This window comes from Caenorhabditis elegans, chromosome III, assembly GCF_000002985.6.
Source record: "Caenorhabditis elegans chromosome III".
NCBI lineage: Eukaryota > Metazoa > Nematoda > Chromadorea > Rhabditida > Rhabditidae > Caenorhabditis > Caenorhabditis elegans.
In genome coordinates, this window is record NC_003281.10 from 9381329 (window position 1) to 9393265 (window position 11937).

The window sequence follows — 11937 nt, forward strand, 5'->3', positions numbered from 1 at the left end:
AATTTAGAAGATCAACTTTCCCAAAACTTTCCTCGCAAGTTGCATTTTTTAAACCTGTATTTAGTGAAGAAACAACTTTTAATAAGCGAGTATAACAGCTAATTTTTTCAAAGAATTTGTGATTCTTAGATTTTTTTTTCCAGTGTTTTTTGCAGTGTTAGTTGTGTACCTGCTCGATGAAACACGATTCAGCTTCTTTCAAATATTTCATTTCAGATTTTTTTTTCGCCGTTTTCCCCTAAATACCCTTTATCAGCCCCACCTGGGTCCCATTTATTTTGTTCCAATTTGTTTTTCCTTTAAATTCGTTTTTTTTTCTTTCTCTTCCTTTTTCAGAAACAACGACAGCATTCCTCTCTTTGTCACATTCTTGTTTTGATACCAGAAGAGGATATAATATAACCAATAATTATGAGATACGGACTCTGAATCCGCTTTTTCTTTTCTCATCTGCTTCTCTATGTAAATTCTCGGCTCCACCACCACCACCGTCGTCCTTTGTCTAACTTTCTGAAAACTATTTTAGAAAAACTAAAGATTGACAGAACGACGATGGAGGCGGAAATGAGAGAATAATGAATCAGGCTCCACCTCCAAATATCCGTCTTTTCGAACCTAATGAATTAGAGTACTCTTCTGTTGGATCTATGTGATGTCACAGATCTCATTACAACTTCCTTTTGACATTTGATCACTTTTTTGACCGGCAAGGAAGAATATTTTTAAATCAATCATAGGATCTGTTACAATTGTAGTTTGAAGTCTGTGTTTTAGTTAAATTTTAAGGGTACTATAGAAGTGTAGAATCTCAATTTTGAAAATGTCTTGGTTTTTTCTGGAAAAGCTTCATAAGCTTCTGGTCTCTTTTGAAAGGTTCCGCAAATTTCTGAATATTGGAGAAAAACTCTAGGAAATTTCGGAAGTGTTCTGAGAAGCTCTGGAAACTTTCATAAACTTCCATTTAGTTTGAGTTTTTGTATAATTGGTAAAAATGACAAACCTTCCGTCTGCAAAACTTTTTGAAACGCCTAAGAAATTACAGAAAAGCGTCTAAATTATCTGAGTTCAGATATTTTCAAATTTACTAGTACAAGTTGGAGAGCTCTCAGTTTTTCAGACAAATATGCTTTCAATTCGTAGTAAATTCTACCTATTTACGTCATTTTTGGAGCGTGCTGTTGAAATGTGTTTTTTTTTCTCTCTGCCTTTTTTATTTATTCAATTCAAAATGAATTCTGATACAAAAAAAATTCATAGAACTTCAGAAAATTGAAATTCCTACAGAGTCATGTTGGACTTGTTTTTTTCTGAAATTTAAGTACTATTATTTCGTTTTCCACCAGCTAAACTTAAGCGGTTACTGAAAAGTATCCGTATTTTTTAAAGTTAAATTCAGTTTTCACAACACTTGGAGCAGATTTTAATCAAAATAAATTTGAAAATGTTTCTGGTAGAACACCTAATAATGTTTTATCTCTGGACACATGTCTAAAACGGCCTTCGCCTGCCTTGTGCCTACCCCACATTAAAAAAAAATAGAATCGCAAACACTGCGCAGTACGTTCTTTCAATTCACCTAAGCTTCTACTTTGCTGTCAAATTCGTTTACCAGAAAAATGCAAATTAGAAATTCTCAAATCTACATAGGCAGTCCCATAGACAGGCAGGTATGATGTGTGCCTAGTGACCTGACTGTATTCCATAAAAAGCATTAGGATAAAGAATATAGAACTACAACCACTTCGGATCACTAAGTTATAACGTGACATGAATCTATTTTCGTTTATGCTGCACTTATCAGACCTCCCCCCGAGGTTCTAAATTGTTTTTTTTCACTTACTTTTTTTATTTTGACTTCTGAAATCTTATATAACTTGTCGCATATTTTTCAGTGGCACTATGGAAAGTTGCCGGACTATTTGACATTTAAAATGAACTCTCGAGACAAATTTGAATGTACCCATATTGTCTGTCTCAAAACAAAAGTTATTTCTGAATAATTTCTACGATTCATGAAAACAATCATTTTATCAAATTAGGTTTCATTTTCTCCCTATTAATCAATTTTGTTTTTCTTCGACTTGCAATTTTCTCAGCCCAGTTCTCAAAATTTTGCTGACTTCATTCGCTTGACTTCTTGGTATTCCAAGAGGAGAACCTATTCCTGAATTCGTGATTCAAGGCTCAGTTTGTTGAATTATTTGTGGTTACAACCTTCCCCTTCTCAGCCGCCGCCACAATCACCAAATTCTGAGCATAGACACCAAACACCTTGCTCTTCATCATCTCACCTTTCTGCAAACATTTGAGCTTTTCACAAATTCTTTGTTTTAAAACCCTTATAATTCAATTTCCCCTATTTGCAAAATTTCCGTATTCATTTCCTTTATATAACTTTGCTTTTTTCAGACTCTTTTTTATTTTCAAACTATTTTCAAGCTTTCAAATAGTATATAAATAATTTCAGACGCAATGAATCAAGAATTCTTAATTCAACTTGGCGAGCGTGCGTGTAAAAATGCTGAAAATCTTACTCTCCCTGCTGAACTCGAGGGAATATTCTTCTGTGCTCCAAGTTCCAGAGAATCATTGTAAGTACATAGAATAACTTAGTCTTACATCATATCTGTTACTTGTTTGATCACTAGCCCTATTGAAATGTCTAAAAGATTCAGTGAGCCCTGGTCAGATATTTGAATTCTTAAAATGTTTCTGACGTCTGACATGAAAACTACATCCTTGATGAGTTAAGGTAAAAACAACGTTCTTTGACATTTATTGTTTTTGAAAAAAACAATCATCACAAAATCTTCATTCACATATTCACTGTAGTTCCCATAGTCTCACTTCAACTTCATATTCTTCTCAGTAACATCCACAATGATTGACAATTGAGCAATCGATTGTGTAGTAGCCAATTGAGCCAAAGTCTTGCTCATGTCATTTGCTGAGACTGGCTTGGAATCCGAGTAGTTGAGCTCTCCGATACAATACGACAGACGAGGATTGAAGTTTTGATCAAGAAGTCTGAAATTTCTATAAAAATCAGATTTAAAAACCCAGAAAATAAAAACTTACTGGCGACAACAGAGTTGATGGAAGTTGATAACAACTTCTTCCAAACGACAGTCCGAGGGAAACTCGTCAGTAAACATGGACTGAGCACTGAAAAAGTAATTTATACAACTTTTCACTAACTTCTAGCAAACCGTCTTTGGAGTACATCACAATGAAGAAGCAGAAACTTGACATTAACCATTGTAACGTATCTAGCAGATCCTGTCGTATGTCCCGATAAGTATGTATAAGTCGGAAGACTTTTCTTAGAAGAAGCATCAGACATGGATGAAGAAGAAGTATTCGATTGAACAATCACCTTCTTTGGATCTTCCGTAGAAAGTGCAGATGGCTTCATTACCGACGGAAGAGTAAAATACTGATTCGATTGTTGAATATTTCCGACTTTCAAATCACTCTCCGAAGAACTCGACGGTCTGGCCAGAGTACGTCTTTTCCTCTCGCTCGATGTAGTACTACTGATCTGACTGACAAGACCGGATGAATTCTTGACAGCAATATGTGGTCCTGCAGTCATCTTGTTCAGATCCTTCGGCTTTTGGTTCTCCTTTTGAACGGGTTCCACGTTTTTCTGATATTTGTTGTAAGATGTCGGAGATTCCAGTGGTTCACGTGAAAGGACGATGGTGTATGAGTGAAGAGTTCCATCTGAAATAGTTTAAAGGTTTGAGTGGAGAGAAGTGGGAATGCTAACAGGAACGTAAATAGACATCACTTTTTGCTCTTTCATTTTATTTACATGTCCAACTGAACCTATATCATATAACGAGAGGTAAGCCTGAAAGCCAAGCGCTAATTTTCCTATTTCGAAATTAGGCATTTATCTTTGGTATATATTATCACGACAGAAAGCCTACACCCAAATTTATAAACCGGAAAACCTAAGCCTACTTTTTCAAGCTTGAAACCCCAAATCTAAGGAACGGAAGCAAATTTCGAATTTACAAAAATCATGAGCAATTAGCGTTGTCATTTTACGAATCACTGGGCTGTTTTCTAGCACATTCTCAGACCTGATAACTTACCGTTAGAAGTTTCAATATTATGCTTATGTGTCGAATATTGATAACTCTTATCATTGATTAGCTTCAATGCAGGAGGAAGATTCTCTTGACTGAAAACAATCAATTATGTACAGCAATGAGAGATTTCAAGAGCTTACCCCATGTAATTGGTCATGGTCGAATCCATAACTTTTCCTTATCGCTGCAATTGAATCGGAAACAAATTGAAAACTGAATCGAAAACTCTGGGGGATGATTATTTTTTATCTTTACGTGTAGGTTCAAATAAAATATTTTTTAATTGAGTACATATTACGTATTTATTGATTTATTTAACAACAATATGTTTTAATTAAATAAATAATTGAAATTTAGAAATCCAATAAAAATAATTTCAGAGCAACTCAAGTATTTGTGGCAATTGCATTTGTCCTTCTGATGGCAACTGCAATAATTGGAAACTCTGTCGTGATGTGGATAATTTATCAACACAAAGTAATGCACTACGGCTTCAACTATTTTCTTTTCAATATGGCATTCGCTGATCTTTTGATTGCTCTCTTCAATGTTGGTACTTCATGGACCTATAATTTATACTATGACTGGTGGTATGGTGATCTATGTACACTTACTTCCTTCTTCGGTATTGCACCAACTACCGTATCCGTGTGCTCAATGATGGCTCTCAGCTGGGATAGGTAGGTTCTTTTGAAATTTTTGAGTTTATTTCCCTTTGCACAAAGATCATTAGTCAAAATTTCAGATGTCAAGCAGTCGTGAATCCTCTACAAAAACGTCCACTATCTCGAAAAAGATCCGTCATTGCTATTCTCATCATTTGGGTTGTTTCAACGGTTACTGCACTTCCGTTTGCAATTGCTGCATCTGTAAGTTCATCTATTCAAAGCAAATTAGAATTTATCATTATTCTTCTTCTTCTTTTTTCAGGTCAACTCTCTCTACACATATGACGTGGTTACATCAACTGTTTCAAAAGCTCACGTTTGTTCAGCACCAGTTAATACTTTGTAAGAGATCTGAAGTCGAATTGGGAATGAATTTAATTTTTTTCAGCTTTGAAAAAGTGCTCTTTGGGATTCAATATGCTCTACCTATAATCATTTTGGGATCAACGTTCACACGGATTGCCGTTGCATTTCGAGCAACAAATGAAGCCACTGACAGTAGTCTGAAGAACAATCACACACGCGCAAAGAGCAAGGTATATTTCCTAACTGAAAAAATACGGTTCCCGGTCTCGACACGACACATATTAGTTTAACGCAAAAAGGCGTGCGCCTTTAAACAGTACTGTAATTTGAAACTATCATTGCTGCTGAGTTTTCATAGATTTTTTGAAAAGTATTTCGTTTTTTTAAACTATCAAAAAATCAATGAAAATCCGGAGCAACAAAAGTATTGAATTACAGTACTCTTTAAATACGCACACCCTTTGCACTTAACAGAAATATGTCGTGTCGAGACCTGGTACCGTATTCTTGCCGCAAGAATTGGAAAATGTTGCGTCCAGGTAATAGTAAGTGTTAGAATACGGAAAAATCGATCAAAATCTGAAATTCTTTGAACCCACATGTTTAAAATGAACCATCATTTGGGAAATAATTAATTTTAAATTCTTTAGGCAGTAAAAATGCTCTTCCTAATGGTCGTTGCATTCGTTGTCTGCTGGCTTCCATACCACATTTATCACGCATTCGCTCTTGAAGAATTCTTCGATGCAGCTCGTGGAAAATATGCGTATTTGTTGATTTACTGGATTGCAATGTCTAGTTGTGCATACAATCCAATTATTTATTGTTTTGCCAACGAAAGGTAGCACTAATGAATATCATTAAAAAATGTTAATTATTTGTAAAAATGTTCAGATTCCGCATTGGCTTCCGGTACGTCTTCCGATGGATTCCAGTGATTGACTGCAAAAAGGAACAATATGAATATTCACAATTATTCCCGGATAAAATGAGAAGTATGGCTATTTCTTTGCAAAAAGGAAGAGTGAACTCTTCCTGTTTGGATAAAAAAGTCAAAGAGAATTCTTCTCAAGGTTTGTAAAATAATCTCTCAATACAAACATCTGATATTCTACACTTCCAGATTTGGTTTGTGTGATGCATTCCGAGAAAAATACGAAGAAATATTCAAAAGTACATCTTCTGAGTTGCCATGAACGGTGATTGAAACGTGTTTATTTTTTGCTGAATCATAGCTTATGATATTTTTGTATATCAACGTTTGTAACTTTGGATAAAATCTTAATAAATACTGAAACGAAAGTGAAATCTTTGGTAGTGGTACAAAAAAATAAAGCTCGATTGGTTTCAAAGACATATAATGATGCAGGTTGTAATAAAACAAGAGCCTAAATAGAACAGAGAGAGATTAAAATATTTAAAAATGATGATTAGGCGGTTGCCAATTCAATCTTTTCTCCTTCTCTAAGTGGAGCCATCTCATGGCCTTCTTCGGCGGTCAGCTTAGCCCATGGTTGTACTTCTCCAGATGCAAAGATTGAGAACAACAGAGCTCCAATTGTCAAAATTCCAGCAGTCAACCATAGAACCATTTGCCATTCTTCTTGAGTACCCTAAAATTGGCATTTGAAACTTGAATGTTTGTTCTAATTTTCTTATCTTACATTAGGTGTCAAGTAGCTGCTGACAGCTGGTGAAATGATACCAGCAAGTGCGGAGATAGTATTTCCAGTTCCCATCACTGTTCCAGAGAATGGTGGGGCGATTTCGAGGTAGTTCACGACAAATCCAGCATACTGAAGGCCAGAAATAGCCATACCGCAGGTAATGAAGATTATGACGAGGACCTGAAACCAAGATATTGAAATTTATCATTTAAAATAATTTTAGCTTACATCTTGTCCACATCCACAGTAACCTGAAGCCACGAGGAAAATTCCCTGTCCGATGAGAGCAACCAGCATAGCAGCTCTTCTGGTGTTCAATGTTGAGAGGATTCCCTTTGATCGTAGTGTGTCAGCAAGGACTCCACCTGCATTAATAGCCAAAAAGTATGCAATGTATGGAATGGAAGCAACGGCGCCAAGCTGAAAAATGAATAAATATTATGAACCTTTTTTTATTTCAGCATTGAACTTACAGATGAAAGATTCAATCCAAGGACATCCTTTAAGAATGATGGAAGAGATACAAGCATCGTGTATGCTCCCCAATCACCGGCAAAATGTCCAGCCCAGCAAGCCCATACTGCAGGAGAAGTTAGAATTTTGATCCATGGAGTTGATGGCACTTTTCCAGTATCTTTTCCCATTGAAGCCTCGACGGCTGTTACGATGTATTGTTTTTCTTCAGGTGTAATTCGAGGATGGGTAGCTGGTTTGTCAGAGCTAACATACCACCAAACAGCAGTCCAGAGAACACCGAAAACTCCAATGATGTAGAAGATCGACGGCCAGCCACCATCAAATCCGTACTCGCAGAGGAATCCAGAGAGTGGAAGTACAATTACATTTCCGATTTGAGCGCCAGCATATGTAACTCCAGTTAAGACAGATAATTCCAGAGGTGGTCCCCATACAGACCACATTGTGTGCATTGCAGGGAATGTTGCTCCTTGAAGAAATCCGATTGCGGCACGAAGAATAGCCAGAGCATATTCAGATGTTCTGGCAGCGACAGGATTTAGCAGTGTAAGGAGCGCAGATCCAAGAATCGTCACGAATACTACTCGCTTTCCTCCGTAACGTGAAGCTAGATGTCCTCCGATAATTTGACTTCCAATGTATCCATAGAAAAACGATGAAAGAACCATTCCAGTTGTTTGCTTGTCCCAATCGAATTCTCCAATCACCTAAAAAAAGTTGCATGATTCTTTATCATTCGGTTTTCAAATTGTTTTTTTTCATCACTGAATAAACCCTACCGAGCTGTTGCTCTCCACAGGTGTCATTTCCTTTCCACAACGAGAGACCTTCTCCACTCCTGTGTCCGTCTTATTCTCATTAACCATACAAACAACTGCGAACGACATATTCGTACGCATCATGTAGGTGACAAGACATCCAAAAAACATGACCAAGGACAACGCAAAACGCGTGGATGGCACCAGCCCTGCAAAAAAGCGTTTAATCATTTATCTTTTCTTCTTTTTTTTTCTTTTATGAACTTTTTTCGGTTTTCTTCTGGTATCTGTTACACTCTCCGAAAGTCGATCATTAATAAATCATTCGTCTGCAAACTTCAGAACAGTTTGGAGAGTCACGACCAAACTATCAATTTCGGGTGCCTGTCAGGGCTAAATAACATTTAATCTTGTTAAAATTTTTGAAAAGGCTTCGAATAGTACCTGAAAGTTGCAATTTACCGAAAAATTGTTTTAAAAACTATTAACGGCAAACGGCAACTTTCAGGTGCCATTTGAGATTTTTCTCAAGCTTTTCAACAAAATTAAATATTATTTTCGGATGGAAATAACTTTTTATACATTTTAATTTGCCGCACAGATCCGGTGTATGTGTTCAAAATTTTAAATTGTATTTGGTCTTCATAGTTTCTACGTTTTTTCCAAAAAAAACTAAGTGGTTTTTACTTTACGATCAACTCACTCGGTTTGGTAGTAGCCCCTTCCATAATTATTGGCTCGTCGTCGAGAGCTTCTCACTATTTTTCGTATATCGACGAATCCGCTGGGAACCGACTGACAGCCTGAAAACAAAAAATCAGAAAATTCAAGTGATAACAAAAATAATTGAAATATGTTCCTCGATCAAACATATAATGTGGTGAAGAAGATAAGAAATGCGGCAACGTAAAGGAAGAGCCGCCCAAGCGGCAGGCCAACTCAAGAGCTCTCAGGACTAATTGAAATTCGTTGAAAATCGGATTTCACTACTTGGACAACAAGAGGGTGAAACTCAGATGACGTTGTTTGAGATAACTGCTTCTCGCTAAAACAGAATAAGAAGAAAAAACAGAAGGCGCGGTGAGACACATGAGAAACAGAGGGCGGTTATTTGGAGCACGGCTAGCGCGCAAAAGTGATGCAATGTGATGAAGCTGGTAGAAAAATGGAATAACAGAAAGGGAATTTTATAATTGGAAAAAATCACCATACTTTCGTGAAAATATTAAGAGATTTGTGTAAAGTGCCTGACCAGTTAATAATATTTACAATGTTGGGTAAAGAGCGTAGGCATAATTCAAAGAGCACCGCCTCCAAATTACATGTTTTCAGTGGAATCACGCGTTTATATTTACCTAAAACAAATTTTCTTTTAAGCTGACCGATTACCACACTTCTTATACTCCGAAATTTCGTGTTTCTATTGATAAGACGGTCAGCGAAAATGACCAAATATGATGGGAAGAGCATTTTCCCATCAAGATTCTGATATTTTTTGAAAGAAAAGTATTTATAGAAGGAAAAGACTAACGCAATTGAATGAAAAAATAAAGAAAAGTGTGTCAGAGAAAAGAAAAGGTAACCCGATACGACAGTTTTAAGAATTGCAAACTTTACGCCCTCCAATGTCGGAGATTTGAGCGTTCAAAAAAATTGTTCACGTATTTCAAGTAATATCATATTTAGCCGCTCAAAAGTATTTTTAATAGGAGAAAAAACATAAATCATTTCGGGTCTAGGTTTCGCCTAAAAACTGAAGAATACGAAAGGATGCAGGAGAATGGCGCTCGTTCCCTCGGACGCTGGCAGTCTCCATCTCTCTGCGTCTCTTTACTTTCGATATCTTCCGGATTCCGAGGTCACTAACCATGAGCTTTTGAAATGACGTTGGGAGGGCACGTGGGGAAGTTCAGAGAGAATAACAAAGTTCTATAAAAGTATGACTTGACGGATATCGCTAATTGAAAAAAATTAGCTTTACTGACCATCAAATAAAATAAAATTATAATAAAGAACAACCACTAAAATAATAATAACATTTACTTAAAGAAAGTAAAAAATAAATAAAGTTTGATTGTATTATTTGACAGAAAAAATAATGGTCCTATTTGGACGTCATTGTCACATCATCGCTTCGAGTATCATCGCCCTGTATCGAATTTGTAGAATCCAATGACGATTTGCTTTTCTTCGACCTCTTCAGGATCCTATTCATTGTGTGACCATCGAACTTCATCGACTGCACTTTTGTCCAATTGGCACGGAGTCCAGGGAGAATTCTGTGGCTCTTTGTAGTCTTTTTCGATGCCGATGACACTGGACGAGCTGGAAAAATATAAATTTGCATACATTTACGCTTATTTGTAATATTTCTTACGCGGAATGAATCTGGCAGCAGACAGTTCAGTTCTCTGATCATCCATACGCGAGCTCATACTGAAAATGAGATCCATCATGTCTACGGGTTCCTCGTTCTCTTTCTTTTCGATCGCTACTGGTTTCTTCTGGTCTTCAATGATTCCGTTGACAATCATTTCCCAGGTTTCAACATTTGTTGCGTGCTCCAGTTTGACGACGAACTTATTAATCATGTCATTCGAGGATGTCGGATCAGGAGACGAATCAATTGCGAGGCATGCATCTTGATCAGTTGCCGTTTCGCTTCTCTCTTGATTCATCGCCACGTCGATCTGCTCGTAGAACAGTTTGAAACTGCTTTGGTTGATGGTCAGAACACTCCCCAAGATGATAAAATAAGCAGCTTGGCGTCTTTTTCCAAGTGCAATGAGACACTTTGCGATTGTAAGCAACACATCTCCAATGTGTTCGTTCAATCCAAGCTTCCGAATCGATACAAGCGCTTCCAATCCGTAGAGATATGCTTCGTGGAATTCGCCATTTCTCAGCATCTCTTCGGATAGCTTCGACTTATATTTGACTACATCTCGCTCTTTTCCGAATTTCGTGGCGTAGAAGAGAGCACTTCTGTAAAAATAGAATTGACATTTTTATTAATCGTTAAAACTAAAAATTACCTGAGATCTCTGATAATAAAGAAAAGAAGATATGTCTCAGCATAGAGAGCCTTGTCGTAATAGGCGATGTGAACTGCTTCAAACTGGTCTGTTTTGATGGCAAAATCGATGCATTCTTGATACTTGCGACGCGATTCCTCGTATTTTTCGTCGAGTGACAAGCATTTCGCCTCAATTAGCATAATTTTGGTCTCAGACACAGCTCCTTCCGTATTATTCTCGTTGAACAATTTCACGGCTGCAATCTGTTCAGCACATATTGACAAAAGCTTCTTCTTCTCATCTTGATTACTCTCGACGTCTCTTTCACATCCTTCGAGGCACACGGAAGCGAACAAAATTCGAGCTTGACCGATATACTTCTCTCCGTTCTTCTTATTGCTGGTGTAATCAATGAGATCCTCAGCAAACCGTCGAGCCTTGGAGAACTTTTCCATTTTGAGTGCCTGCTGGACGATGCGACGTGTGGAATCACATGCTTCTGGGTAGTTGAAGATCAATCTGAAAAATTAAAGTTATAGAATGCCCAGCCCATTTCCGTTTAATTCACTTACTTGAACATGTTCAACTCATGTTCGAAAAACTCCAAGGCCTTGGCGTCGTGGTTCAAATGCCTGCACACTCTTCCGTAATACATGTAGATTGTACCAAGCAGTTGAAAATTGGAGGTTCCGAACTCCATTGTGTCCTCTAAGCGTCCTTTTCCATCCTCGTATTGTCCCAATTTCATGGCCGTCACCGCGCTTTTCAGCATTGCTTCGATGACTTCATCCTTAGGGCCATCATAATAAGAGACGTCCATTCGTTTTGCGAATGTGGAAACTTCTGAAATAAATCGAAAATTGCGAGCAAAAATAAAAAAATAGAGGAATTTTACGCAAACAGACAAAAATTTCACGCGGATCTGCACGAATACACGAAATATT

The 11937-nt window shown here is 37.2% G+C and overlaps 4 protein-coding genes across 4 annotated transcripts; 1 reads left to right on the forward strand and 3 right to left on the reverse strand.

Moving 5' to 3' along the window:
- Nucleotides 1–2467: 2467 nt before the first annotated feature.
- On the forward strand, nucleotides 2468–6376 carry tkr-1 (putative G-protein coupled receptor tkr-1). Its single transcript, NM_066663.6, has 8 exons — nucleotides 2468–2591; nucleotides 4481–4780; nucleotides 4846–4969; nucleotides 5031–5110; nucleotides 5157–5304; nucleotides 5725–5915; nucleotides 5969–6147; nucleotides 6198–6376. Exons 1-8 carry the CDS (start codon nucleotides 2473–2475, stop codon nucleotides 6275–6277), a joined length of 1221 nt encoding a protein of 406 aa, NP_499064.2. The 5' UTR covers nucleotides 2468–2472; the 3' UTR covers nucleotides 6278–6376.
- Nucleotides 2795–4315, reverse strand: C38C10.3 (uncharacterized protein). Its single transcript, NM_066662.4, has 5 exons — nucleotides 4241–4315; nucleotides 4104–4192; nucleotides 3210–3726; nucleotides 3079–3165; nucleotides 2795–3027 (listed from the first exon to the last, which is right to left on the reverse strand). Exons 1-5 carry the CDS (start codon nucleotides 4267–4269, stop codon nucleotides 2844–2846), a joined length of 906 nt encoding a protein of 301 aa, NP_499063.1. The 5' UTR covers nucleotides 4270–4315; the 3' UTR covers nucleotides 2795–2843.
- Nucleotides 6273–8779, reverse strand: slc-17.2 (putative transporter slc-17.2). The gene is made up of 6 exons (NM_066664.5): nucleotides 8680–8779; nucleotides 7998–8185; nucleotides 7215–7925; nucleotides 6970–7161; nucleotides 6739–6921; nucleotides 6273–6687 (listed from the first exon to the last, which is right to left on the reverse strand). Exons 1-6 carry the CDS (start codon nucleotides 8702–8704, stop codon nucleotides 6505–6507), a joined length of 1482 nt encoding a protein of 493 aa, NP_499065.1. The 5' UTR covers nucleotides 8705–8779; the 3' UTR covers nucleotides 6273–6504.
- A 1222-nt stretch (nucleotides 8780–10001) lies between these two features.
- Nucleotides 10002–11836, reverse strand: gpr-2 (G-protein regulator 2). The gene is made up of 4 exons (NM_066665.8): nucleotides 11566–11836; nucleotides 11012–11512; nucleotides 10354–10961; nucleotides 10002–10301 (listed from the first exon to the last, which is right to left on the reverse strand). The coding sequence occupies exons 1-4, from the start codon at nucleotides 11811–11813 to the stop codon at nucleotides 10081–10083; spliced, it is 1578 nt and encodes a 525-aa protein (NP_499066.1). The 5' UTR covers nucleotides 11814–11836; the 3' UTR covers nucleotides 10002–10080.
- Between the last annotated feature and the right edge of the window lie 101 nt (nucleotides 11837–11937).

Excerpts from the sequence above, each read along its gene's own strand:
- tkr-1 (NM_066663.6), top strand. The coding sequence starts at position 2,473 with ATGAATCAAGAATTCTTAATTCAACTTGGCGAGCGTGCGTGTAAAAAT. Across the intron at positions 4,781-4,845 it reads ATGGCTCTCAGCTGGGATAG|ATGTCAAGCAGTCGTGAATC; the intron begins GTAGGTTCTTTT and ends TCAAAATTTCAG. Across the intron at positions 5,111-5,156 it reads TCAGCACCAGTTAATACTTT|CTTTGAAAAAGTGCTCTTTG; the intron begins GTAAGAGATCTG and ends AATTTTTTTCAG.
- C38C10.3 (NM_066662.4), bottom strand. The coding sequence starts at position 4,269 with ATGGATTCGACCATGACCAATTACATGGG. Across the intron at positions 4,193-4,240 it reads ACCATGACCAATTACATGGG|TCAAGAGAATCTTCCTCCTG; the intron begins GTAAGCTCTTGA and ends GATTGTTTTCAG. Across the intron at positions 3,028-3,078 it reads CATCAACTCTGTTGTCGCCA|ACTTCTTGATCAAAACTTCA; the intron begins GTAAGTTTTTAT and ends TAGAAATTTCAG.
- slc-17.2 (NM_066664.5), bottom strand. The coding sequence starts at position 8,704 with ATGGAAGGGGCTACTACCAAACCGA. Across the intron at positions 7,926-7,997 it reads CTGTGGAGAGCAACAGCTCG|GTGATTGGAGAATTCGATTG; the intron begins GTAGGGTTTATT and ends AACTTTTTTTAG. Across the intron at positions 6,688-6,738 it reads GCAGCTACTTGACACCTAAT|GGTACTCAAGAAGAATGGCA; the intron begins GTAAGATAAGAA and ends TGCCAATTTTAG.
- gpr-2 (NM_066665.8), bottom strand. The coding sequence starts at position 11,813 with ATGGACGTCTCTTATTATGATGGCCCTAAGGATGAAGTCATCGAAGCA. Across the intron at positions 11,513-11,565 it reads CATGAGTTGAACATGTTCAA|ATTGATCTTCAACTACCCAG; the intron begins GTAAGTGAATTA and ends TTAATTTTTCAG. Across the intron at positions 10,962-11,011 it reads TTTATTATCAGAGATCTCAG|AAGTGCTCTCTTCTACGCCA; the intron begins GTAATTTTTAGT and ends CTATTTTTACAG.